The sequence below is a fragment of the Kryptolebias marmoratus genome, linkage group LG2 (genome assembly GCF_001649575.2).
Source record: "Kryptolebias marmoratus isolate JLee-2015 linkage group LG2, ASM164957v2, whole genome shotgun sequence".
NCBI classification, from domain to species: Eukaryota; Metazoa; Chordata; class Actinopteri; order Cyprinodontiformes; family Rivulidae; genus Kryptolebias; species Kryptolebias marmoratus.
Window position 1 is genome coordinate 10025540 of NC_051431.1, and position 25115 is coordinate 10050654.

The 25115-nt window shown below is 36.7% G+C and overlaps 6 protein-coding genes across 6 annotated transcripts in view; 4 read left to right on the top strand and 2 right to left on the bottom strand.

Annotated features, from left to right (window-relative positions):
• Positions 1 to 1778, top strand: part of LOC108240868 (vomeronasal type-2 receptor 1-like) — a 4868-nt gene extending 3090 nt beyond the window's left edge. Inside the window, 1 exon segment of the mRNA XM_037980590.1 lies at positions 1690 to 1778. Coding sequence (XP_037836518.1) covers positions 1690 to 1778 — 89 coding nt within the window.
• Positions 1779 to 3118: 1340 nt separating this feature from the next.
• LOC108240914 (extracellular calcium-sensing receptor-like) lies at positions 3119 to 7104 on the top strand. The gene is made up of 8 exons (XM_037973284.1): positions 3119 to 3248; positions 3778 to 4072; positions 4167 to 4456; positions 4658 to 4953; positions 5338 to 5505; positions 5646 to 5890; positions 6003 to 6126; positions 6206 to 7104. The coding sequence occupies exons 1-8, from the start codon at positions 3142 to 3144 to the stop codon at positions 7102 to 7104; spliced, it is 2424 nt and encodes an 807-aa protein (XP_037829212.1). The 5' UTR covers positions 3119 to 3141.
• Positions 7105 to 7906: 802 nt separating this feature from the next.
• Positions 7907 to 12737, top strand: LOC108240869 (extracellular calcium-sensing receptor-like). Its single transcript, XM_025007725.1, has 11 exons — positions 7907 to 8250; positions 8388 to 8856; positions 8971 to 9123; positions 9206 to 9406; positions 9535 to 10020; positions 10099 to 10229; positions 10468 to 10564; positions 10672 to 10795; positions 11588 to 12060; positions 12169 to 12249; positions 12381 to 12737. Exons 1-11 carry the CDS (start codon positions 7907 to 7909, stop codon positions 12735 to 12737), a joined length of 2916 nt encoding a protein of 971 aa, XP_024863493.1.
• Positions 12738 to 15100: 2363 nt separating this feature from the next.
• LOC108240919 (extracellular calcium-sensing receptor-like) lies at positions 15101 to 19234 on the top strand. Its single transcript, XM_017424716.2, has 11 exons — positions 15101 to 15266; positions 15477 to 15595; positions 15737 to 15889; positions 15972 to 16172; positions 16389 to 16775; positions 16863 to 16993; positions 17525 to 17621; positions 17716 to 17839; positions 17946 to 18418; positions 18539 to 18619; positions 18753 to 19234. Exons 1-11 carry the CDS (start codon positions 15101 to 15103, stop codon positions 19107 to 19109), a joined length of 2289 nt encoding a protein of 762 aa, XP_017280205.1. The 3' UTR covers positions 19110 to 19234.
• Positions 19235 to 20614: 1380 nt separating this feature from the next.
• On the bottom strand, positions 20615 to 23226 carry LOC108240870 (extracellular calcium-sensing receptor-like). The gene is made up of 4 exons (XM_037973353.1): positions 22389 to 23226; positions 22061 to 22285; positions 21682 to 21805; positions 20615 to 21591 (listed from the first exon to the last, which is right to left on the bottom strand). Exons 1-4 carry the CDS (start codon positions 22917 to 22919, stop codon positions 20690 to 20692), a joined length of 1782 nt encoding a protein of 593 aa, XP_037829281.1. The 5' UTR covers positions 22920 to 23226; the 3' UTR covers positions 20615 to 20689.
• Positions 23091 to 24858, bottom strand: LOC119617842 (vomeronasal type-2 receptor 1-like). The gene is made up of 5 exons (XM_037980596.1): positions 24689 to 24858; positions 23845 to 24133; positions 23665 to 23751; positions 23207 to 23398; positions 23091 to 23096 (listed from the first exon to the last, which is right to left on the bottom strand). The coding sequence occupies exons 1-5, from the start codon at positions 24856 to 24858 to the stop codon at positions 23091 to 23093; spliced, it is 744 nt and encodes a 247-aa protein (XP_037836524.1).
• Positions 24859 to 25115: the final 257 nt, after the last annotated feature.

Sequence of the window (25115 nt, forward strand, 5' to 3'; positions counted from 1 at the left end):
CTCAGCCCTCCCTTTCCAATGAAAAATCTGACCACATACAAGGAGAAGATCATCCTGGAATGTGCATTAGGCTCTGCTGTTGGGTTCTGGGCTGTGCTCGGGTACATTGGCCTGCTGGCTGTTTTTTGCTTTGTGTTAGCTGTACTAGCTCGGAAACTACCTGATAATTTTAATGAGGCCAAGCTGATAACCTTCAGCATGCTGATATTCTGTGCAGTGTGGATCACCTTCATCCCAGCATATGTCAGCTCTCCTGGAAAATTTACTGTAGCTGTGGAGATATTTGCCATCCTGGCCTCCAGTTTTGGACTGATTCTGTGTATCTTTGCTCCAAAGTGTTTCATCATATTATTTCAGCCAGAGAAGAACTCCAAGAAATATTTAATGAACAAAAATTAACTGTAAAATATCAGATGATTAGAAACAAGGTGACAATTTAAATTTATGTAAAATTAGCAATAATAAAGCTTCACTATTTATCTTTTTTGCAGTTGTCAAAGTTTTTTTTATGACTAATGTTTATCAGAACTAAATGGCATTAGAGTAGGTTTTCACTGAATACAAATTGTATGTATATAACTTTGGTACATTGGTACATTTTTTTTGCATTTCTCATGAATATTTTTGCCAAACAGAATTAGGTCAAAAAAAAAAAAGTAAATAAATGTTTTTAATTTTTTTTTTTTGCTTATGCATTTTTTTAAAAATTTCAAGTCTTTTCCCGTCATTTTCCGTTGAAATAAAACTCAACATAAAATTCACTGGTAAAGTTTCAGGGCTGTCAGGTATTTAGGACACTCTTTAATTGGCTGAAAACAAAACAAAACAAACAAACAAACAAAAACAATCTAAAAAAGCAATTCAGTAATTTCTCAGTAAATAAATAAATTTATAATAACTAAAATTAACCCATGGCTTGCTTTGACATTGGTGAAACACAAGCTTTTATGTTATGGTTTCTGTTTAAGCAGTAACCTCGGCGCTTAGGAGAACACTATCACCAAACATAAATTTTTATATGCACTTTCAGGGAAGAATTGTTTCTACCAGGGATATTATATCTCTTTGTCCAAACCTCCCAGTCTATTCAAACAAACGAGAGTATAAATTCATGTGGATAATTTGATCAGCCATTTTTTGTTGCAATTAGGATTTTCTTTGGACTTTATTGTTTGTTTGTTTTAGGGTGTTCTAGTATTATTAGTAGACAAAAGTTGGGTATTTTGGGTATTCACAGTTCTTATCAGTGGCTTTTATTAACACTAAAAATGGCAAAAAAGTGAATGGGATGTTATTACAGATTTATTATTACTGTGTAGCATTAAGGTAATGAAATTTACCTTGTTACTGTTTTAAGCACTTGTTAAAGGGGGGTCTGGATTGACTTTTTCTATTAGCAATATTTAGATTACTTGACCAAATTAAAAATGATTGCAAAATTAAAAATAAAGCAAAAATAAAAATAATAAATAACCAACAAACAATTGAGATCAACACAGTAAAAATAAAAATAAAATAAACACACAAAATGTAGGAATGAAATTCTGAAATAAGCACCAACTAATTACTCTGAATTATCTTAACCTGATTTAAACTGATGTATTAATTCATCAATGAATAAATGAAGTGAACACCCTGAAGCAGGAATAAAATTTCATAACCAGACCAACATTGTTTTCCCATCACCAGGGGTGGAGATACCTTACTGGACCAGAAGCTGTGGGCCAACATTAGTTCATGGTGACTCAGAGGAGCTCATTGGACCCTGCAGGATCTAGAAAGGAGGAAGATGGAGTCCAGAACTCACTGAGGGTCAGTGGTCTACATTTCATCCAAGGTAACCTAAAGTTGGAGTGTTGTTTTGAAGGAGGCCTGGAACTCTTCAGCTGCTAACATCAGCCAACGACAGAAAGTGGCGTACAAAAAAATAACCTTTTAACTTTTAAATTTCTCCTTCACTTTTTCTATTACTTTACTGCTGATTTATATATTTCTGTTTTTTTTTTGTTGTAGTGGTTATACTAGTGCTGTAGCTTATTTCATTAAACCTGGTTGTTTCTATTTGTTGTCATACACATTCTTTGCTGCATGATTGTTGAATGTATAGCTTAAATTTATTTTTTGCGTTCCAAATCATGTGTCCAGACATGGTTTGTTTTGCATTGTAATTGTTAAAAGCATGATGTGTTTCAAAAAAGAAATCAGTAAGTAATCTAAGAAGAAATGTCAATAGGCTGTGTGGTTGTGTTGTCAGCTGACTACATAGCTGCATTTAAACATTCACTACTTAATCATTGATCATTACAAATATGCATCACAGTTTCAAACTCACCATTGGACATACAGTGTATTTATTTATTTATCCAGGCAAGACCCATTCAGATCACAGGTCTCTTTTTGAGGGAGACCTGGGCCTGAAGGCATCTTAACACACATGCTTTTAGCCTGTGGGAGGAAACCCATGTAAACATGAGGAGAACATGCAAGCTTAACACAGATAGACCTCAGGTCCAACCCAGGGCTTGAACCCAGGACGTTCTCACTGTGAGACAACAGTGCTAACCACTAATCCATCATATATACCATATGTTGCAGTAAAAGTCTAAGTACTCCAATTTAAGAATCTAACGAGGAACTAAGTGTGGATACATTTGTAAAATTTAAATGAAATCAGAGTTAAAACACATTTCTGAGAAAACGTGTAAGGACATGAAAAAATTAAGAGGATTTTTGGTGTTATTAGTGGTAAATATAGAAGAGAAGAAAGGGGGCAGTAGCGCATATATGCTGGCAAAGTAAATACATAAAGGTTTAACATTTAAAAAACTTGATCAGACACCAATGAGTGACGACATCTCATTAAAACCCCTCCTCTTACATATAACAGAAGAGCTATATAGAAGAACTGAAACACACCTGCATACAATAACTTAAGGGATGGAGATTATAGCTTTTTTTATTAGCCTGAGACTGGCTCTGAGTGTGTTTGAGGGAAACTCATTTGTTGCTTTGGGAGGTCCTTTGAACTATCTGAAAAAAAACACTAGTCTTACAGAGCTTAAAAATACTGATGGAGTTGGTAGTGAGGTGTCATCTATGACATGTAACTTACAGGGTTCTGCTCGTTTACCAGCTTTTTCAATGGATGGAGACTACATTATTGGGGGTGTTTTTTCTATCCACAACAACATGCACACAGTGATTTATAACTACACCATTGCTCCTGAACCTCCAAGATGCACAGGGAGGTTAGTAAGAAGGAGAACTGGCAGAGCTAAAAGAAAACTGTGTTGGAAATGTTTAGATTTTAATATTTTATTTTTTTGTCTGCTTTTCAGTTTTGTAGAAATTGTATCATATACTTATATTTTATTTATTTGCATTTATTTAATTCTGTCTATTATCATGGTTAAATGTCATTTCCATTCTGTGGTGACAATCTTAAAACATATTTCACCTAATTTTTAAATGAAAAGAAAAATGACCAATTTTAGTGTGGATTTAAAGTTAACTGCTGTTTTATTCTACAACTGTATATTTAAATTCCTGTAAAATTAAAAACAATGTCAAACGTTTTGTTTTAAAATTAATTTTTCATACACCTTTTGTATGTATTTAGATTCCCGTCATGACCATTATGACCTGTGTACTGCAACACATTGGTCATAATGTTCTTTGTCCTGATGGCAGTTGTTTCTATGTTCTTTTTAATTGAAATGAAAATCACTATTTTCTTAATATGTGAACTTCAGCAGCCACATGACTATTTCTGTGCAGCATTGATGCCCGGGAATTACGATTTTCTCGTGCAATGATTTTTGCCATCGAGGAGATAAACAACAGCACAGAGTTTCTACCGGACATCAATCTCGGATATCAGATCTATGACTCATGTGCTTCAGTACCTGTGGCTTCGCATGTAGCATTTCAACTATCAAATGGTCAGGACCCTGTGTTTTACAAAGACAGCAATTGTTCCCAGTCTGGTATGGTAATGGCTGTTGTTGGAGAGTCTGGGTCCACACCGTCAATCAGTATGTCACGCATCATTGGGTCCTTCAACATCCCTCAAGTAAAGACTTTGAACTTATTGCAAATTAAATAAGCTTGTCCTGCTCTAATAAGTACATTTTACCCAATGAGTTTCACTGACTTTTTTTTTTTAGATAAGCCATTATGCCACTTGTGCCTGCCTGTCAGATAAGCAGCAGTACTCAACTTTTTTCAGAACAATTCCCAGTGATCAGTTCCAAGCTGATGCTCTGGCTAAGATGGTGAAACACTTTGGCTGGACTTGGATCGGTGCTGTTCGCTCTGACTCTGATTATGGAAATTATGGCATGGCATCTTTTTTGGATGCAGCACAAAAAGAGGGAATCTGTGTGGAGTACTCTGAATCCTTCTATCGGACCAACACACATAGCAAGATCCAGAGAGTAGCTGATGTTATTCGCAGGTTTTTGCATCTCTGTGTTTGATTGTGTGACTTTAAATGATGTGGATTCTTTGCACAGAAAACTAAAAAAAAAAATCATGTTCAACCTTTAAAAGAAATGAAATTTATTAGTCAAAATATTTTGTTGTAATGGATAAAAAAAGCATTTTATGAATGGCAAAAATTGTGTTACACGTTATATTAACAATAATATTTCTGTAGGTCAACAGCGATGGTTGTTGTGGCTTTTGCAGCTCCAGGAGATATGAAGATTTTGTTAGAGGAGTTGGCTCGAGAGCCTTCACCACCTCGTCAGTGGATAGGAAGTGAGGCCTGGGTAACTGACCCACATTTGTTGAGATTCAGTTTCTGTGCAGGAGCCATTGGTGTTGGCATTCAACAGTCTATCATTCCAGGTCTGAGAGAATTTTTGTTAGATCTCTCTCCCACTGAAGTAGCTGCCTCCTCAGTGCTTACTGAGTTCTGGGAGGATGCATTTAACTGCACATTGACAGAAAGTGAGTTTTCTTTTTATCTTGTTTGGCAAACACAACAAGTCCTCATATCAGACTGCTGTGTTTTCGGAATTTTTTGTCATTGCTTTTCTCTTTTAAATGAGGTGTGTTGTACATGCAGCCGCTTTAACATGTATTAAAAAGTAGAAATAAGTTGCAAATCTTCAAAAGTTTGAACTTATTATGAATTATCAGAATGTCATAAAGCCAGTTTATCTTTATACAGTTGATGTTTAAAAATGAAAATACTAAACATATTAAAGTTGTGTTGCTGCTCGTGTTAAAAGTTGTAAACTTGTATTTCTATGTATACTTGTACTGTGACTAATTTGTGGACAAGTTATCTTGGTTCATTTGTTCTTTTGTCTGCCTCTGTTGTGTTTGTAGATTTTCATACAGACAAGAGCATTTGTGATGGAACTGAAGACATAAAAACTCTCAAAAACCCGTACACTGAAACATCCCAATTAAGAATTACTAACATGGTGTACAAGGCTGTTTATGCAATAGCTCATGCCATTCACAATGCAGTGTTTCAAGGAAAAAACATTACAAATAAAAAACTTACAAATTTGTCGTTGGAGCAGGTGAGCAAAATCAAAAAATTAATTTAAAAAATATATAAGTTAGATTGACTGAAGTCCAACAAATCTTATTTGTGATATTTTCTTTTCATTTTCTATATTTTATTGTACTGAAATGTGCATTATCCTCGCAGGTTTTTACTGAGCTGAAGAAAGTGGACTTTTACCAGAATGGATATCCTGTGTCATTTGATGCTAACGGGGATCCTATGGCTTTTTATGAGCTGGTGAACTGGCAGAAAATTGAGAGTGAAGTTACTGAACTGGTAACAGTAGGATACTATGATGCATCACTGCCAAAAGGCCAGGAGTTTCATATCAACAGGAACATAACCTGGATTGAGGGTGGCACACAAGTAATGACAAGAGAGCAGCATTAAAAAAAAAACAAAAAAAACATTTATTAAACTAGTTAATGACAGCTGCTTTAAAAATAGCTTTTATTGTTTTTATATATCTCCGTGACAGGTACCAGTGTCAGTGTGCTCTGAGAGATGCCCAACAGGAACTCGTAAAGTGTTGCAGAAAGGAAAACCCATCTGCTGCTATGATTGTATACCATGTCCTGAAGGAGAGATCAGTAATACAACAGGTAACAGCAAATATTTTGTTGCAGGTTTGCAATATGAAATACTTAACTGCTAACAGCCTTCAATTATTTATTTTTTTAGATTCTCCTGATTGCTTCCTATGTCCTATAGAATTTTGGCCTAATGCAGAAAGAGATGCTTGTTTCCCCAAACCTGTTGAATTTCTTTCCTTTGATGAAGTCCTGGCAATCATCCTGGCTACATTCTCTGTTATTGGAGCCTGTCTGGCCATCATAACAGGAGCTATTTTCTTTCGTCACAGAACAACTCCAATTGTCAGAGCCAACAACTCTGAGCTGAGCTTCCTGCTGCTCTTCTCTCTGACTCTGTGTTTCTTATGTTCATTAACGTTCATCGGAGCTCCCTCTGAATGGTCCTGCATGCTGCGGCACACAGCTTTTGGTATCACCTTTGTTCTCTGTATCTCCTGTGTTCTTGGGAAAACTGTAGTGGTTTTAATGGCCTTTAAAGCTACACTTCCAGGCAGTAATGTCATGAAATGGTTTGGGCCTCTTCAACAGAGAATGACTGTTGTGTTTTTCACATTTATTCAAGTTTTAATCTGTACTGTTTGGTTGGTTCTTAGCCCTCCTTTTCCAATGAAAAATCTGACCACATACAAGGAGAAGATCATCCTGGAATGTGCATTAGGCTCTGCTGCTGGGTTCTGGGCTGTGCTCGGGTACATTGGCCTGCTGGCTGTTTTCTGTTTTGTGTTAGCTGTTCTAGCTCGGAAACTACCTGATAATTTTAATGAAGCCAAGCTGATAACCTTCAGCATGCTGATATTCTGTGCAGTGTGGATCACCTTCATCCCAGCATATGTCAGCTCTCCTGGAAAATTTACTGTGGCTGTGGAGATATTTGCCATTCTGGCCTCCAGTTTTGGACTGATCCTGTGTATATTTGCTCCAAAGTGTTTAATCATAATATTTCAGCCAGAGAAGAACTCCAAGAAATATTTAATGAACAAAAACTAAATAGTGCACTATGTGGGTGTAATTTCTATTAGCATATTTGTGTTTTCTACCTAAGGTTTTAACATGAGGTGTTGCAGTTCTTTCTACTTGTTTTCCTAATTTAAATAAGCATTGCTATGTATGTGTTAATTATGTCAGTTCTTACTAAATTTTGTGCTGTTTTAAAGGAATATAAAGAGGAACACAAGAAAACAATAAAATATAAAATCAATTTCAAAAACAGAATTATGTTTCTGATTTTTTTCTAAATTTCTATTTCAGTTTATCAATATTTTTTAAAAAAACTCAATCCATAAAAGTACAATCAGAATAAATAATAAAAACCCAAGATTAAAGGTGTTTTTTTTAGTCTTCTAATGAATGATGGAAACATTGTTTATGCTTTTTGCGTCTGTTCTGTTATGACGTAAATGTTTTGCCTTATTTTTCCAAATTACAACAGAGTAGGCAGCACAGATATGTTATTCTCCCTGTCAGAAACAGCAGCAGTCTTTGGTCTTTACTATCAAAAATAAATATTTTTTTGCAAAACATAAGACTGGATCATAGGCGGTCATTCACAACACAAAAAACTGAGGCACTGTTGTTCACTTAGAAACATATCACCCTAAAATGCCAAGTGATACCATACCAATACCATTCTTTTCCCACCTGCACGGCTACTTTTGACTGTGATTGGTTGCTGATGTGATGACTCATGTGACCAATGAAAAGAAGCAGCCATAACTGTTTTTAAAACCATTTAAACCCATTAGCCTGTCAGAGGATTTTTTTTTTTAGTTTCAGCACATGCTAAGTCTTTATGGGGTCAGGGTGGGCAAAACAGCAAACCCTTTTTGGGCCTCATCGATTGCTGCAGTTTTGTGTTTTAGTCAGTTTTCTTTTTAACGTGTTGTCTAGTGTTGGCTATTCTGTAGAAGAAAGAAACTCTTCAATTGGAGAGGAAGAGGTTGACAAAAAAGAAGAGGTGATAGAAGGTGGTGTTGATTCTAATATACTTCAGTGTGTGAAACTAGGAGATGATGAGCCTCTGGCTTTGCAGATGGAAGGGGATGTTGTTATTGGAGGGTTTTTCCCTCTGCACTATGTTGCCTCTGAGCCACAACACATCTACCAGAGCAAACCCCAAATGACACCATGCAGCGGGTAAGTGTAAGGATATTCGCAGCTATTTTTTTCTGTCTTTGGTGTTCACATTGAAAAAAAAAAAAAAATATATATATTTATTTATTGCATCTAAGACACTTTTAAATTAGCAAATGTGAAACTGTAATTGTCTGCAGGTTTGACCCAAGAGCATTTCGTTGGATGATGACTATGGTGTTTGCCATCGAGGAAATTAACAATAAATCTGATCTGTTACCAGGTGTTAAATTAGGCTATCAAATCATGGACAGTTGTGATAACATCTACAACAGTCTGCACGCACTTTTCTCTTTAATTAGTTTCTCTAAGGGTATGAGAAATGTTAATAATGAGACAGAAGAAATTGGAAACAAATTAAATAATACACTTGAAAAAGATTTTGGATCATTTGTAAATATGACAGGGGGTCAGAATAATGCCTCAGTGTTTCTTAACTCTAAAAATATCAGAAATTTTATGCAAGACAAGACAGAAGAGTTAAGAACAGCACAGTTTGAATCTTCCATGTGTCTGTCTGGTTCTCCTGTTTCTGCTGTCATTGGTCTTGCATCATCCTCCCCAACAAGAGCTGTAGCTCAAACTCTTGGTTCTTTCAACATCCCACTGGTAAGAGAATTAATGAAGTAAAAGAATAAATTATTTGGTAGAAATCTTATAAGAAATGTAATATTGTGTTTTAAAATGTTTTATTTTGATGATAAAATGACTCTTTCTTCCTAGGTGAGTTATTTTGCCACCTGTACCTGTCTTAGTGACAAACTAACATTCCCGTCATTCTTGAGAACCGTGCCCAGTGATCTTTTTCAAGTCAAAGGTCTGGTCCAGCTGGTCACATTTTTTGGCTGGCTTTGGGTGGGCACATTAGGAATCACAGTAAGATATGGTTTTTCTTTAATCTCCAGAATTTGTCAATTTAACACACCAACATGAATTACAAATCCTTCCTCTATTCTAGGATGACTATAGTCATTATGGGATCCAAGCATTCTCAAATCAGTTTAGATCACAAGGTGGTTGTGTGGCATTTCATCTCACAATTCCAGCATCACCCACAGCTACTGAGATACAAGAAATGGCAAATATTCTACAGAGTTCAACCGCACGGGTTGTTGTTGTATTTTCCAACGAGGGACAACTATTGGATCTGTTTTCAGAAGTACGTATCTCATCTGAAATACAGTATATGTGCAGTATTTAAGATAACGATGTGAGATAATGTGAAATAACTACAAAATTGTTGCTGTATCTCATAACCATTGAATTTCTTTGAACATATCTTTTCAGCTCGCTCAAAGAAATGTAACAGGGATTCAGTGGATAGCTAGTGAATCCTGGGTAGCTGCTAATATTCTGACCTTACCACAATTCCACCACCTTTTAGAGGGAACTGTGGGATTTTCCTTCCCAGGGGTCAGGATACCTGGGTTAAAAGAGTTTCTACTGAATGTCCGTCCATCTCCAAAACCAGGAATGGAATTTATTAACATGTTCTGGGAGGAGCAGTTTGGTTGTAAGCTCAGGTTTGAAGGAGAAATATCTAAAGAAAATGAGACAAATACTCTGGATGAAGTAATGCCTGTCTGTACAGGTTCAGAAGATCTGAGTCTCACTGCCAGTAGTTATACGGATGTATCTCAGGTCAGAATCTCCTATAATGTGTATAAAGCAGTGTTTGCCATTGCCCATGCTCTGCACACTTTAGTGAGCTGTGATTCAGCAGGACCTAATGAGGGGACATGTGACAAACAAAAACTGTTTACCTCTGAAGAGGTAAGTAAAATGCTTATAAAATTAAAAATATTGTTCTTTCTGAATGTTTTTGAGAATCCTTGTCCTCTTTTCACATAGCTGCTGTATCATCTAAAGACAGTAAATTTCATCAACCAGTTTGAGGAGAAAGTATATTTTGACTCTAATGGAGAGCCAGTTCCTCTGTATGACATCATCAACTGGCAGAAGAATAGCAAGGAGGAAATCAGGTTAAATATGTTATATGTTATTAATTTTAGCTGCAATGTTCCTGAATATTTAGGAGTTTATGGTTAGTTGTACTGGGTGACTCAGCTAGTTGAACATTTGCCTAACATGGAGACTAAAAGTTTGTGGAATCCAGGCCTCCTGGGATTTCCTACATTTCACTGCTGGCATCACTGCCTGAGTAAAATCCACAACTGTGGTACCCAAAATTACACTATATTTTACCTTTAATGTTTATAGATTTGTCAAAGTGGGAAGTTATGATGGTTCAGCTCCACTAGGAAAGCAGCTACAAATAAAGCAGAGCAACATCATATGGACAAAAGGCGAGTCACAGGTAGGGCAGAAATAACTTATGCCATTTCTGTGTTGCCTTTGAGATTTTTTCATAAAGAAAAAATATTATTGTTTTTTTTAAATTACTCCATTCTGGTCATTTTTCAGGTGCCTACATCTCAGTGTAGTGCTCCATGTCCTCCTGGCAGCAGACAGGCCAGCCGACCAGGAGAACCTCGATGCTGCTTTGATTGTTTGCCTTGTGCAGATGGAGAGATCAGCAATCAGACTGGTTGCCAATGTTTTTTTTCTTTTACTCACACACAATTTTACCTTGACCATTGAATAGGGATGTAACAGTTCATAAAATGTTGTTTGCCACATGCAGTATCTCGGTTTTGGAGTCATGGTTTGGTATGATTTTGATGTTTCAGAAAGATTATCTTTCTACTCTGTCATTTTTTTTTACCTTTAATTGTTGCAACTAAAATCTATGCTTTTGATCTCTCTATTTTCTGTCCAAACACTGCCTTCTAGAGTTTCCCTGACACATGTTTGCTTGTGTGTTCATAAATCTGTCAAGCTTGCAGAACACAACTTTCCATGAATCTCTAAGTTTGATGTAGTGCATAGTTACTGGTAACTAACTCTTGGTTGTCCAGAATGTCCAGCCAACATTCGTGAGAGCAATAGCAGAAGCCTTAGATGAGTTGTGGACAACTGTAGCTTGTACATGCTCATAAAGGCTAAAATCACTGACTATGATGCCAACAATAGTAAACTTAGAGTGATTAATTTCTTTCAGCATGTGTTCAAACCTATGATACTCAAACAAATAAACTCAAAGGACATTTAGCCAAGCTGAAAAAAACTTCTGCATTTTATAACATGTTAAAATAACACAGTGATTATAAGATATATGTGGGTACAAAATCTAGAGATGTTACGGGATGTTTTTCACATTAATGAATGCATTATTACACCCCTTGTAAGAAGCAATGAAGTAGACATAAATACATGTGCATGTGTATTGCTGAATCTCAGAGTGTTTATTAAACTTAAGTCTACCTTACTGTCCCTATAGGTTCCACTGAGTGCATCAAATGCCCAGAGTTCTACTGGTCAGACAAAGACAAGGTGGAATGTGTTGCTGGTGTTGAAGAATACTTGTCTTTTAATGAGACCATGGGCATCATCTTAGTTGCCCTGACACTGCTGGGTGTTATCCTGACGATCATCACCACTGTCATTTTTCACCAATTTCGGACCACACCAATTGTCAAGGCCAACAACTCAGAAATCAGTTTCTTGCTTCTCCTGTCACTCAAGTTGTGTTTCCTGTGTTCCCTGGTGTTCATTGGCCAGCCATCTGTGTGGGCATGTATGATCCGCCAGGCAGCATTTGGAATCAGCTTTGTTATCTGCCTGTCCTGCCTCTTAGTCAAGACTGTAGTTGTTCTTTTGGCTTTTCGAGCTAATGTTCCTGGCCCCAAGGGTCTGAAGCTGTTTGGTCCATCTCAACAGAGGACTATGATCTTCTGTACAACAGCTCCTCAGGTGGAAGGGAAATACAGTTGTCACTTTAATTGTATTTTTAAAACATTTGTGAGTAATATAAATTTCTTGCAAAATTAAAACAACTTTTTGCTTTGTTTTTCTTTTCAGATTTGTCTATGTACCGGCTGGCTGTTAGGGGCTGCGCCCTTCCCATTCAGGAATTCAGCATATCAAGCCTTAAATGGAAAAGTAAGAACAATAAACCCAGTAATTTTTTGTCTTTTTTTCTCAAGAGATACTATAATTTGACACATAAAAACTTTATTTTTTTGTCACTTTAAGGAGAGTATATATACTAAATGTTGGTCTGGCTTGTTTAGATTGTTGTGGAGTGTAAGGAACCATGGCCTCCTGGATTTTATCTTGTCCTCGGTTACATTGGCCTGCTCGCCTTTGTCTGCCTCCTTCTGGCGTTCCTTGGACGAAAGCTACCAGATACTTTCAACGAGGCAAAATTTATCACTTTCAGTATGTTGATATTTATTGCTGTATGGATCTCTTTCATTCCCGCTTATGTTAGCTCTCCTGGGAAATTCTCAGTAGCTGTGGAAATATTTGCAATATTAGCCTCCAGTTTTGGTCTCTTGTTGTGTATTTTTGTGCCCAAATGTTACATAATTTTGTTGCGTCCTGAGAGAAACATTAAAAAAGGCATGACTGGAAAATTCAGCAGATGAACTTACCATGTACGTGTGTTTTGTGTGTATGTCCAATAAACACAAATGTACTTTTTTTTTGGTTTAATGAAAAACTTTAAAATAAACACATTTAAAAAAGTCAAATTATGTTTTATCATTTGATTGCAACCAAGCTAAAAATCTCAACTTTATTACAGTATTTTTTGTGACAAAACTCATTGTTTACTAGACTATCAACATAATTTTGTCATCTGCATCTAGCTTTTTTTATTCTTGCATCTCTTTTAAAGGCTAAGGTGCATCTTTATTAGAGCACAACAGCTGTTATGGTGTGACTTTGAAATTAAAAAAAAAAAGTTTTGCTTTTCAACATGAAGGTGTAAACACAATTTCTAGAGGTATATTTAAAAAAAAAAGATGATTGTTTATCATCCTACTCTGTACTTGAATTTGCCCCTAAATTGCCTTTCACCATTATGATAACTGAATAAAATTAATATGTTCATACTGATGGTATATTTTCTGAATCAGTGACGCCACACAATTTATTTTTTAAGACATTGAGACAATGAAACATTTTTAATATCAAAAGAATGTGTTTTATTGCGATAGGCCTTTATAGAAATGTACGTAATGAACAAGAATATGATGAGAATAAGAGAGCAAAAAAATAGAGTGGGTGAATATATATATATATAGCAGGACTCACAGGTACAATGCATAATTTGAAGTATTTTTCACACACACACAGACACGTTTGTTTTTCTATTCTTATGAGGACCATGCATTGACTTCTATTTATTTCTGTAGCCTATCCCTGACCCTTACCCTAAACCTAACCCTTTCCCATACATGCATACCCCTAACCCTAATTTAAATTCAATTCATACCTTAGTTCTAACCTAAAAATGGCAGCTGAACATTCAAAGACTGGACTTTGCTTCCCTCCCACACACACACTCACACACAGAGTAAAGCATTACTATAAAAAAAAGAAGATGAGAATTTGAAACTGGCTCAACAGAGGTGGTAAAAGGTTGTGCTAGGATTTATGGTTTCAGCTGTGTGATCCATGGCCCAAACTGAAGACTTGGCTCTGTTTGTCATAACTGTTTGTGTGGGAATGAAAACTACCCACTGTTGTTACCATGGTGACATAAGGAAGGCAATGGCACCTCCCTACCTATGGGTGCCTGATTGTTACAGATGAAACACATATTTACCTATTGTGAATAAAAAGATCAGAGTGTGAATGGTTGTTTGTCTCTATGTGGCCCTGTGATGGATTTGTGACCTGTCCAGGGTGTCCCCCTCGCCTTACACAGGGACTGCTGGAGATAGGCACCAGCTCCCCGCGACCTGGAAAAGAGAAGCGGGTAAAGGAAATGGATGGATGAATGAATAGATAAAATGGTCTAAAACCATGCATCTATCAATTCATTTTCTTTTATTGACTTTTTAAAATTCAGCGCTTTTATATTTTCTCAAACAAATTTTGCTGAATAACAAAAACTTAAAATATTCTTGAGTAGACTTACACCACTTTAGAAAATGTTGTAATTTTATTCAACACTCAGAATTTACATGGTCATTCATGACACATAGTGTCAGGTTTGAACTGAGGCTCACTTGTAAACGGGTCACTTTAGGATGGCGCATACTAAGATTCAAGGAAGCTATAATTAGCATTTCCACCTTTGCACTGTTGCTTTTGACTGTGATTGGTTGTTCTTGTGATGACTCTGGTGACCAATGAAAAGAAGCCACCATAATTTCTTTTTAAAATCAAATTAACTCATTAGCAGGTCAGAGACTTAGTTAAAGAAGTGTTAGTTTCAGCTCGTGCAAGGTCAATATGGGAATCGGGTGGGCAAAACAGCAAACTTTTTTTGGGAGTTATCTATTGCTCCATCTTTGTGTTTTTTTTAGTCTTCTGTTTAATGTGTTGTCTGGTTTTGATTATTCCATAGAAGAAGAAAAAAATGTAGGTGTAGAGGAAAAGGTTGAGAAAAAAAGAGAAGCCATAGAACAAAGGATGGAAGATTTAGGGATAAAAGAAAGTGGTGTTAATTCTACTGTACCTCAGTGTGTAAAACTAGGAGATGATGAGCCTCTGACCTTGCAGATGGAAGGGGATGTTGTTATTGGAGGGTTTTTCCCTCTGCACTATGTTGCTTCTGAGCCACAACACATCTATCACAGCAAACCCCAAATTACACCATGCAGCGGGTGAGTTTAAGGATATTTACATCTACTATATTTAGATTTTATTCTATTTCTTTGCACTCCAAAATGAAATGCATTTAATCTACAAGTTGTTTTTTTGCATTCATGACACCTCTAAGCTGTTGACGTGTTAAATTTTATTTGTCTGCAGGTTTGACTATAGAGCATTTCGTTGGATGATGACTATGGTGTTTGCAGTGGAGGAAATTAACAATAAATCTGATCTGTTACCAGGCATAAAATTAGGATATAGAATCATGGATAGCTGTGACAACATTTACACAAGCCTGCATGCACTTTTTTCTTTAGTGAGTTTCTCAAAGGATGTGACAAATGTGATCAGTCAAACAGATGAAATTGAAAGCCCTTTAAATCTTTCCAATGAAAGGAATTTTGTAAGTGAGGTGTTAAAATCCACAGAAATGTCAATGAATCTTAATTTACGAACCACAGTCAAAATGGGAGGAGATAACACTATCAGTTCAGTGTCTTCCAATTCAAGAAATACAAGTAATTATATAAAAGATGACAAAACAGAAGAGTTAAGAACAGCACAGTTTGAATCTTCCATGTGTCTGTCTGGTTCTCCTGTTTCTGCTGTCATTGGTTTTGCATCATCCTCCCCAACAAGAGCTGTAGCTCAAACTCTTGGTTCTTTCAACATCCCACTGGTAAGATAATTAGTGAAGTAAACCAATAAATTATTTGGTAGAAATCTTTACATTTTATTGTATTTTTAGATTGTTTTAAAAGAGTTGTAATATTGTTTTAAAATGTTTTGTTTTGATAATAAAAAGGCTCTTTCATCCTAGGTGAGTTATTTTGCCACTTGTACCTGTCTTAGTGACAAAGTAACATACCCATCATTCTTGAGAACCGTGCCCAGTGATCTCTTTCAAGTCAAAGGCCTGGTCCAGCTGGTCACATTTTTTGGTTGGCTCTGGGTGGGCACATTAGGAACCACGGTGAGATATATGTTTTTTTTTTACTTCAGAATTTGTTAGTTTAACACACCAACATGAATTACAAATCCTTCCTCTATTCTAGGATGACTATAGTCATTATGGGATCCAAGCATTCTCTAATCAGTTTAGATCACAAGGTGGTTGTGTGGCATTTCATCTCACAATTCCAGCATCACCCACAGCTACTGAGATACAAGAAATGGCAAATATTCTACAGAGTTCAACCGCACGGGTTGTTGTCGTCTTTGCAACAGAGGGACAACTATTGGATCTGTTTTTAGAAGTACGTATCTTAGCTGATATACAGTATATAGGAATCATTTAAGATAATGATGTGAGATAATGTGACACTTCACAAGATTATAATAACCATTGAATTTCTTTAAACATACCTTTTCAGCTCGCTCAAAGAAATGTAACAGGGATTCAGTGGATAGCTAGTGAAGCGTGGGTAACTGCTAGCCTTCTGACATTATTGCACTTCCACCACCTTTTAGAGGGAACTCTGGGCTTCTCCTTCCCAGGGGTCAGGATACCTGGGTTAAAAGAGTTTCTACTGAATGTCCGTCCATCTCCCAAACCAGGAATGGAATTTATTAACATGTTCTGGGAGGAGCAGTTTGGTTGTAAGCTCAGGTTTGAAGGAGAAATATCTAAAGAAAATGAGACAAATACTCTGGATGAAGTAATGCCTGTCTGTACAGGTTCAGAAGATCTGAGTCTCACTGCCAGTAGTTATACGGATGTATCTCAGGTCAGAATCTCCTATAATGTGTATAAAGCAGTGTTTGCCATTGCCCATGCTCTGCACGCTTTATTGAGCTGTGATTCAGCAGGACCTAATAAGGGGACATGTGACAAACAAAAACTGTTTACCTCTGAAGAGGTAAGTAAAATACTTATAAAATTAACAATATTGTTCTTTTTATTTTGCTGAATGTTTGTGAAAATATGTGTCATTTGTTTCACATAGCTGCTGTATCATCTAAAGAAAGTAAATTTCACCAACCAGTTTGAGGAGAAAGTTTATTTTGACTCTAATGGAGAGCCAGTTCCTCTGTATGATATCATCAACTGGCAGAAAAACAGCAATGGCGAAATGAGGTCAATATCATATTCATTTTGCAATAATGAACTGGTAAAAAAAAAGGTTTGGCATGCAGAAGTAATAGTTCCATTTGCACCTAATTTGATACACATGCAGATTACTATTGGGTGACTAAATAATTAAATTTGCAAGAAGTAGGCATGTCTACAATAACCTCCAATGGGCATTAGTAGTGACATCAGAAGTGTTATCAGGCAGTTTTTGACAGTCAGTCAAAAAATTGATTAAACAGCATTACCAGCACTTGGCAAAGTTTGGGAGGCTTGCTCTGTAGTTTTGCATGAGGCTGGGGGGCCTGATGTTGGAAATAATGTGGATCTGAAGTTACCCACACACATTGTGAAAGTTCTGGTCATCCAGGACAGATCACACAAAGGTGGATGATCTTTTGTACCTGTTTGCCACTTTTACATTCCCAAGGGAGGACAGCCATATTGTAGACCAAGCCTAACAGAACCTCACACCGGGAGGCATGAACTTATGATTAGTACTACTGTATCATATTCTAATTAATATGTTATTTATAGATTTGTCAAAGTGGGAAATTATGATGGTTCAACTCCATTGGAACAGCAGCTGCAGATAAATCAGAACAACATTATATGGACAAGAGGGGAGTCACAGGTGGGAAAGGTGTACTTTGTGCAACATTTTCATTCTCTTAAAAAAACATAGAGAATACTGTTTATTTTTTACATTTGTTTTGGTAATTGCTCAGGTGCCTACATCTCAGTGTAGTCCTCCGTGCCCCCCAGGCAGCAGACAGGCCAGACGTCCAGGAGAGCCTCGCTGCTGCTTTGATTGTTTGCCTTGTGCAGATGGAGAGATCAGCAATCGGACTGGTAGCCAGTGCTCATTTTCTTTCTTTTATCCATTTAATCCTTTACCTCCAGCAAGAAACAAATTTCAGAGTGTTTTTTTTAAATGTTTACTTTATTGTCCCCAAAGGTTCCACTGAGTGCATCAAATGCCCAGAGTTCTACTGGTCAGACAAAGACAAGGTGGAATGTGTTGCTGGTGTTGAAGAATACTTGTCTTTCGATGAGACTATGGGCATCATTTTAGTTGCCCTGACTCTGCTGGGTGTTATCTTGACAATTATCATCACTATAATTTTTCACCATTTCCGGACCACACCCATTGTCAAGGCCAACAACTCAGAAATCAGTTTCTTGCTTCTCCTGTCACTCAAGTTATGTTTCTTGTGTACTCTGGTGTTCATCTGCCAGCCATCTGTGTGGACATGTATGATCCGCCAGGCAGCATTTGGAATCAGCTTCGTTATCTGCCTGTCCTGCCTCTTAGTCAAGACTATAGTTGTTCTTTTGGCCTTTCGGGCTAATATATCCATACCCAGGGGTCTGAAGTTGTTTGGTCCATCTCAACAAAGGACTATGATCTTCTGTACAACAGCTCCTCAGGTGGAAAAGATATGCAGTTGTCACTCTAACTGTATTTTGTCAAGAGTTATGAATAATGTAATTATTCTTTTTTTCTTTATTTGCATTTTTATAATGACACTTATTTATTGTTGCCTTCAGATTTGTCTCTGTATAGGATGGCTGTTGGGGGCTCCTCCCTTCCCATTCAGAAATCCAACATATCGAGGGTCAAATGGAAAAGTAAGATCAAGTTTAAGTAATTAATTTTTTTGTAGAACTCAGAGATATACTTTTACACATGAAAGCTATTTGTTGTTACATTAAGGCTGAGTATACATTCTAAATGATCACCACATATGTTTGGCCGGTTTAGATTGTTGTGGAGTGTAAGGAACCATGGCCTCTTGGATTCTATCTTGTCCTCTGCTACATTGGCCTGCTCGCCATTATCTGCCTCCTTCTGGCGTTCCTTGGACGAAAGCTACCAGATACTTTCAACGAGGCAAAATTTATCACTTTCAGTATGTTGATCTTTATTGCTGTGTGGATCTCTTTCATTCCAGCTTATGTAAGCTCTCCTGGGAAATTCTCAGTAGCTGTGGAAATATTTGCAATATTAGCCTCCAGTTTTGGTCTCTTGTTGTGTATTTTTGTACCCAAATGTTACATAATTTTATTGCACCCTGAAAGAAACATTAAAAAAGGCATGACTGGAAAATTCAATAGATGAACTTAACATCTATGTATATAAGGTAAACACAAATACATTTTTATGTGTAACTTCAAGATGAATAAATTTTGAAGCCTAAAATTAAAAATATTTGAATGCAAATACAATACAAATCTAAATGTATTTATTAGTTTGTTAATGCAAGTTTTTAAGTGTTTTCCTAGCCTGTAGTTATGTTATTCTAAGATATAATTTACATGACTTCTTTTTCTTTCTTTTTCTTTTTTTTTTTTTCGAATTTATAGTATATATTGAGCAAGATTCTTCAGTCACAGTAAACAGTAGTAGGATCCAAATGCTGTTACATGGAACTCAGACAAGTAAAATATTATAATAGAACATTATTACATTTACAACCTAAACTAAGATTTGTTGTGGAAATTTGGCCAGCGACAACAGTAATGGAAAAAACTATTTTCTATCTTTGTGTAAAGAGAGACAAACAGAACAAATTGCACTGACAATCAGTATGGCAGAGTACTGATTACACAGCATTTCATAGACAGCTTCATAACAAATTTGGAACAATAAATAAAGAAGGGAAGACAAGCATTTCTCCCAGGATGGAGAATATGACCCTACATCAACATATGCTCCTGAAATGTAAAGAATTAGTCAAGCCTAGGAACTTGCATTGAAACAACTTGGTGTTTTATCATAGATAATAAGGCCCTACCATTTCTTGAAGGAATTCTTACCGCCTGTTGCTTGTCATCCCAAAGTTTTAACTTAATATCATCCTATACTGAGAAATGATGGAGTTCTAGCAATTTTTGTCAACTTAATACATTATTTTATGCATCATATTGCTAGATGTCATGCTCAGATTAGGTGTTGTGAGTGACTCTCAGCTACCAACATGTAACTTTTTAGCTTTGAATCTGTATAACTAATTGCATTATAATTATATTTGTGTTTGCTACATTTGATTAGGTGTAGGAGAAATCTTGAATTTGTTTGACTCCAAAAGTTAATCAGTTGTATATGTACTTCCACTGATTATTCTCTGAAAGTTTCATTAAAATCCATCCAGTGGTTCATGCAATATTTTGCTAAGTCATTTGCATACCCACACACAAGCAAAAGCATTAATGCCTGCCTTTTGTCTTTAAGCAAAAAGCAATAACAAGGTTAAGAACCTGATTTTCTGCTTTCTGCAGTAAAAGTTAAACTCCTATATATTACGGCTAATGTAAAAAGTCCCTGTGACAAAATTAAAAATGATTTTAAATAACTTTCTATATTCTGACAGTATTAGCCACAAATAAGAAAGTATATAATATTATGACAAAGCACCAGAATATGAGGCAGTGACAGGGAAATCAAAGTATCATTCACTGTTTCTTTTCTTTGTAAAACAACCACACCGTGACACACTCATGTTTTGAAACATTTATTTTCCTGTACACTATGCAAGTACTCTAGTTATGCTGCAATACTAATTTTACCAAGCCAAAATACATTAAAAATAATTAAATTTTTTAGGGGAAAAAAGCAAAAGAATATTAAACTTCATTATAAAAAATAATTAAAGATGAATCTATAAATAGAACTGTCAAGTATTTTTAAAACAGTTGTGATCATTTCTTTTCCTTTCCCAATAGATGTTGTTTTGTGTTTTTTTCTGGCTTAAGTAAAATAATGTAACACTTTGGAGCAAAGAGGCAAAACAACAAGCCAAAGCTGGAAGCCAAAATGGCAAATGACTCTACTGCATCTGCATAGTTTCCAGGAGAGCTTATGTAGGCAGGAATAAATGCCAGCCACACAGCGCAGAAGATCAACATGCTAAATGTGATGAACTTAGCCTCATTGAAGTTGCCAGGCAACTTCCGAGCCAGAAATGCAAGTACAAAGCAGAGACATGCCTGAAGACCAATATAACCTAGAACACACCAAAATGCAAAGCTAGATCCAACGCTGCACTCTAGTATAATCTTTGAGCGTTCATATTTAGTGTTTTGAGATGGATAAGGGGGAGCATCAAAGAGCCAGGCGGCACAGATAACCACCTGGATAAAAGTACAGCTAAAAATAATAGCTCGCTGCTGCTTGGGCCCAAGCCACTTCATGATGTTGTCCCCTGGCCTGGTGGCTGTGAAAGCAGCCAGCACCACCAGAGTTTTCCCCAGGATGCAGGAGATGCAAAGTGAAAATGTGATACTAAAAGCAGTGTGACGTAGCATGCAGGACCAAAATGTTGGCTTTCCAATGAAAACAAGAGAACACAGGAAACACAATGTCAGTGCGAACAGGATAAAGAAGCTGAGTTCTGAGTTATTCACACGTACAATTGCTGTATTTTTGTGATAGAAGAACACAACAAAAACGCCTATGGTGAGACAAGCACCCACTACAGAGATCACTAACAGGGCAATACCCAAGGAATCAAAGGTCAAGAACTCCACCCTCTTGGGGATGCAGGCTGTTCTATCTTGGTTTGACCAGAAATCATCAGGACAAAACTTGCATTCTATTGCATCTACAGAAACGAGAATAAAGAAGTATTTTAAGCACAAAAATATACTCTGATCGTGAAATAAAGTTGATTTGCAATAATCTTTAGTCTCACTTGTCTGATTGCTAGTTTTGCCGCTGTCACATGGTACACAGTCAAAGCAGCAGACAGGCTCCCCACGACGGACAGCTTTCCTGGACCCTGGAGTACAGCTGGGACTGCATACAGACACTGGCACCTATAAAGGAAATGGTAGATTATTTAATCAAGTTCTGTTTCAAATTTATGATTTTAGAAGAGGTCAGATTTAAGCAACCCAACAGAAATCACTGAAAAAACTACTGTTTGTCTTGTCTTCTTTTATTTTATCAGATCAAAGGGGCTCACAGCAGTTCCAATCTTTCTTATCCTACCTGACTTACCTCCATCTTACCCTACAGAACTTCAACAGTTGGCATCTGATGAAGGTAAAAACACAGTGTGAGCAGCTTGCCTCACTTTGATGCCCTGCCCACATTATTCTGTCCTCCTGGATCACCAGCTCCTCTCCAGCAGGTTTAGTTCCATCGAACAACCCCACGTTGACAAATTCAATGTTCCCATTTGAACCTCTCTGCCAGTTGATAATGTCATAGTATGGGACGGAATCACCCTTTAGGTCAAAGTTTACCTCTTCTCCGGCAATGATAAATTTCACTTCCTGGAGGTAGTGCTGGAGCTTAAATATTTATTGCATAGAACCAACAAATATAACCAATTTTTTAAAAATATTATCAAGATTTTAGGTGTGAAAATAAAAAAGTACAAATGCTTGATTATACCTGCCAGGGAAGTATATTGTTGGTTTGAGCACATGACTTGTTTTCAAAAGGCCCTCTGCTTGGTTGACAAAGAAGAAGATTGTGTAGTGAATGAGCAACAGCGTACACAGCCTTATAGACATTATAGGCCACTCTAGGGCTGGATGTATTGGTGTAGGCTGAGTGCTGCCCCAGTAGCTCCTCTTTCCCTGAGCAGGGAGGCAACTGGGAGGCAGAGGACAGAAAAGGATTACAGCCATACAGAGCCTCCCACAGCTCCTGCACCAGGATATTATTGGGATATCTCTGAGGCGTGACTGTCAGCAGGTAGTCACTAAGTCCATCAATATGACCTTTTTTGATGCCAAACCCAATAGTGCCCCCTAGGTAGGGGTAATATTCGCTTCCTGTAAAAACAGACGCGGTGATCCAGGCTTCACTCGCCACCCACTGGATTCCTGTGATGTTCTGTGTCATGTAGTCTCTCAAAAATGGTGTCATTTCCCCTTCAGCTGAAAATACTACCACTACCTTTGCCGAAGAGCTTCGCATCACCTTTGTAGAAATGCATATGACAGAGAATTTGACAACAATGAAAAAAAGGGAAAAAAAGTTGTTAAAAAAATAAAATAAATAGAAAACTCACTACAACAGTGCTCTACTTTAAATATGTTTTTTATGCATGTAAAAAAACATTGCTTATGCAAAGTATGAATATATGAACTAATCCTATAATAAAATGAAATTATAAACAACTTTTTTATATATCTCTGGTATGAAAGGAAAACTCTGCAGTTCCATGAAAACTAAATCAATGTTTGTTTTTTCTTCAAATCTACCTGCATGATCTCCAGGGCCCTCTTTGAATTGTAAAGCAGAGGAATCATTTCTTGGTAGGCCACACAAACGTTGGTACCCTGTAATTCCCGCAGTAAACCTTGCACAGCAAATCGTCCGTACTCGTGGTCTCCTCGAATTAGCCCAACCCAAGTCCAGCTGAAGCGCACCAGCAGCTGAGCAATGGCCTTTACCTTCCAAAACAAGACAAAAATAAAAAAGAAAGCCAATATATGCAATATGGGTTTAAAACATAAACATAAAATTTAAAGTGACAGCATCTGAATAATTTGTTTAAATTATTCCATATAACAGTTGAGAGAATAATAAAATAATAAATTTAGTAAATCATGACAATAAATGTTTTACTATAAAGTACATATGAAGGTCATCATTTTTTTTCAGAACAAAAACAGACACATATAATCAACCCCTTATTTATCTGATTTTAAAGTTTTACCTGATAATCATCGTTAGGAATTACTCTGAAAAATGTGGGATATTTCCTTCTGTCAGTGAAACAGGCACACGATGAAAAATAGCTGATCTGTGTTAGGGAAGGGGGAAAAATCATCACAATAAAACATGAAATAAAATGTTGATGTTTAGGGGGAATGCTGAAGTAAAGAGCTGCTGTTACCATTGGGATTCTGAATGGCTGCAGGATTCTCGAAACCACGATGGACTGAGCAGAACCTGATTCTCCGATTAGGGCAAGCAGTGGAGAAGCAGCACGGCATGTAGGAGAGTCTTCCTCACTCAGACCATTTAACACAGCCAGAGCAGCCCTTTGGCCAGTCAGAGGATATGCACATGAATCAAAGATTTTATATCCTAAAGTGTGATTGGGCAAAAGTTCTTGGTTCTGGTTTATCTCCTCAACTGCCAGCCTCATAGTCTGAGCCCATCGAAAAGCCCTAGGATCAAAGCTGCACATGCACAGGAACACAATTACACAAAAAGTAAAGAAAGAAGTGTTGCTTTCATTGTCAATTATAGGACCAACTGCAACTGCTTCTGTTTTGTATGATAAAGTAAATGAGTATTTCCCATTGTTCATATTTCCTTATGTTAAGCCATACATTTTTGAAATACTTTGTTTATGTTATGAATATTTCTAATAAATATTCAGGAATTATCATTATTTAGAAAATTTGATTGTTTAGGGTTTCAATTAAAAAACAAACAAACATCCAAACAAACAAACAAAAAGCTTCTTTAATATCAATGAATCAGAAACTTGAACAAAGAAAGAAGTCAGAAAATAAACATTTACTTTTAGCAGAAAAAAAAACATCATCCTTTTTCTTAGATATTTAGTTTCTAAATAATCAAATGGATTTATTTCCTAACTGCTGGTAAAGACTTAAGAACTAACACACTATATAATGCTGCATGATCACATTTATACAAGTTTACATGTCAGCAACAAATATTATCAACATTTAGCAGAAAAAAAAGGTTATAACCTCTATTAAACTCACCCATTACACTTCACTGGTGGAGGTTTGTAGGTGCAGTTAAGGTCAGGCATTTCCTGGTTGTAATGAAGAGGAAAGATCCCTCCAATAACATAGTCCCCATCGGCCACAAAGCCCGGCTCAAATCTGTTTCGGAGAGTGCACTCTTCAGCTGAAGATGTAGCTGGAGACATGAAGCTGGAAATCGGGGAGTATGTTAACATAAGAACAGTGACAGAGTAAAGCAAGGAAAATAAGGATAACATAGACATACTTAGAGAGCCACTAAAATATATAGAGAGCAAGAATTTAGCCAATTTATATACAGAATGTGATCTTGTTGTCACTGACATTGTTGTGATGGGATTGGTCACCCTGCCCTAATTTACCAAAGTTTGTTATGGAAGGCTAATAAATATTTAAATGAGAAACACAGAAAAAGTAAAATTAG

Excerpts from the sequence above, each read along its gene's own strand:
- LOC108240914 (XM_037973284.1), top strand. The coding sequence starts at position 3,142 with ATGGATGGAGACTACATTATTGGGGGTGTTTTTTCTATCCACAACAAC. Across the intron at positions 3,249-3,777 it reads CCTCCAAGATGCACAGGGAG|CATTGATGCCCGGGAATTAC; the intron begins GTTAGTAAGAAG and ends ATTTCTGTGCAG. Across the intron at positions 6,127-6,205 it reads AGAGATCAGTAATACAACAG|ATTCTCCTGATTGCTTCCTA; the intron begins GTAACAGCAAAT and ends TTATTTTTTTAG.
- LOC108240869 (XM_025007725.1), top strand. The coding sequence starts at position 7,907 with ATGGGGTCAGGGTGGGCAAAACAGCAAACCCTTTTTGGGCCTCATCGA. Across the intron at positions 8,857-8,970 it reads GTTCTTTCAACATCCCACTG|GTGAGTTATTTTGCCACCTG; the intron begins GTAAGAGAATTA and ends CTTTCTTCCTAG. Across the intron at positions 12,250-12,380 it reads ATCAAGCCTTAAATGGAAAA|ATTGTTGTGGAGTGTAAGGA; the intron begins GTAAGAACAATA and ends TGGCTTGTTTAG.
- LOC108240919 (XM_017424716.2), top strand. The coding sequence starts at position 15,101 with ATGATGACTATGGTGTTTGCAGTGGAGGAAATTAACAATAAATCTGAT. Across the intron at positions 16,994-17,524 it reads AACAGCAATGGCGAAATGAG|ATTTGTCAAAGTGGGAAATT; the intron begins GTCAATATCATA and ends TGTTATTTATAG. Across the intron at positions 18,620-18,752 it reads ATCGAGGGTCAAATGGAAAA|ATTGTTGTGGAGTGTAAGGA; the intron begins GTAAGATCAAGT and ends TGGCCGGTTTAG.
- LOC108240870 (XM_037973353.1), bottom strand. The coding sequence starts at position 22,919 with ATGCGAAGCTCTTCGGCAAAGGTAGTGGTAGTATTTTCAGCTGAAGGG. Across the intron at positions 22,286-22,388 it reads ACAATATACTTCCCTGGCAG|CTCCAGCACTACCTCCAGGA; the intron begins GTATAATCAAGC and ends TAAATATTTAAG. Across the intron at positions 21,592-21,681 it reads CAAAACTAGCAATCAGACAA|ATGCAATAGAATGCAAGTTT; the intron begins GTGAGACTAAAG and ends TCGTTTCTGTAG.
- LOC119617842 (XM_037980596.1), bottom strand. The coding sequence starts at position 24,858 with ATGTCTCCAGCTACATCTTCAGCTGAAGAGTGCACTCTCCGAAACAGA. Across the intron at positions 24,134-24,688 it reads CCACCAGTGAAGTGTAATGG|CTTTGATCCTAGGGCTTTTC; the intron begins GTGAGTTTAATA and ends GTGCATGTGCAG. Across the intron at positions 23,752-23,844 it reads AGCCATTCAGAATCCCAATG|ATCAGCTATTTTTCATCGTG; the intron begins GTAACAGCAGCT and ends TCCCTAACACAG.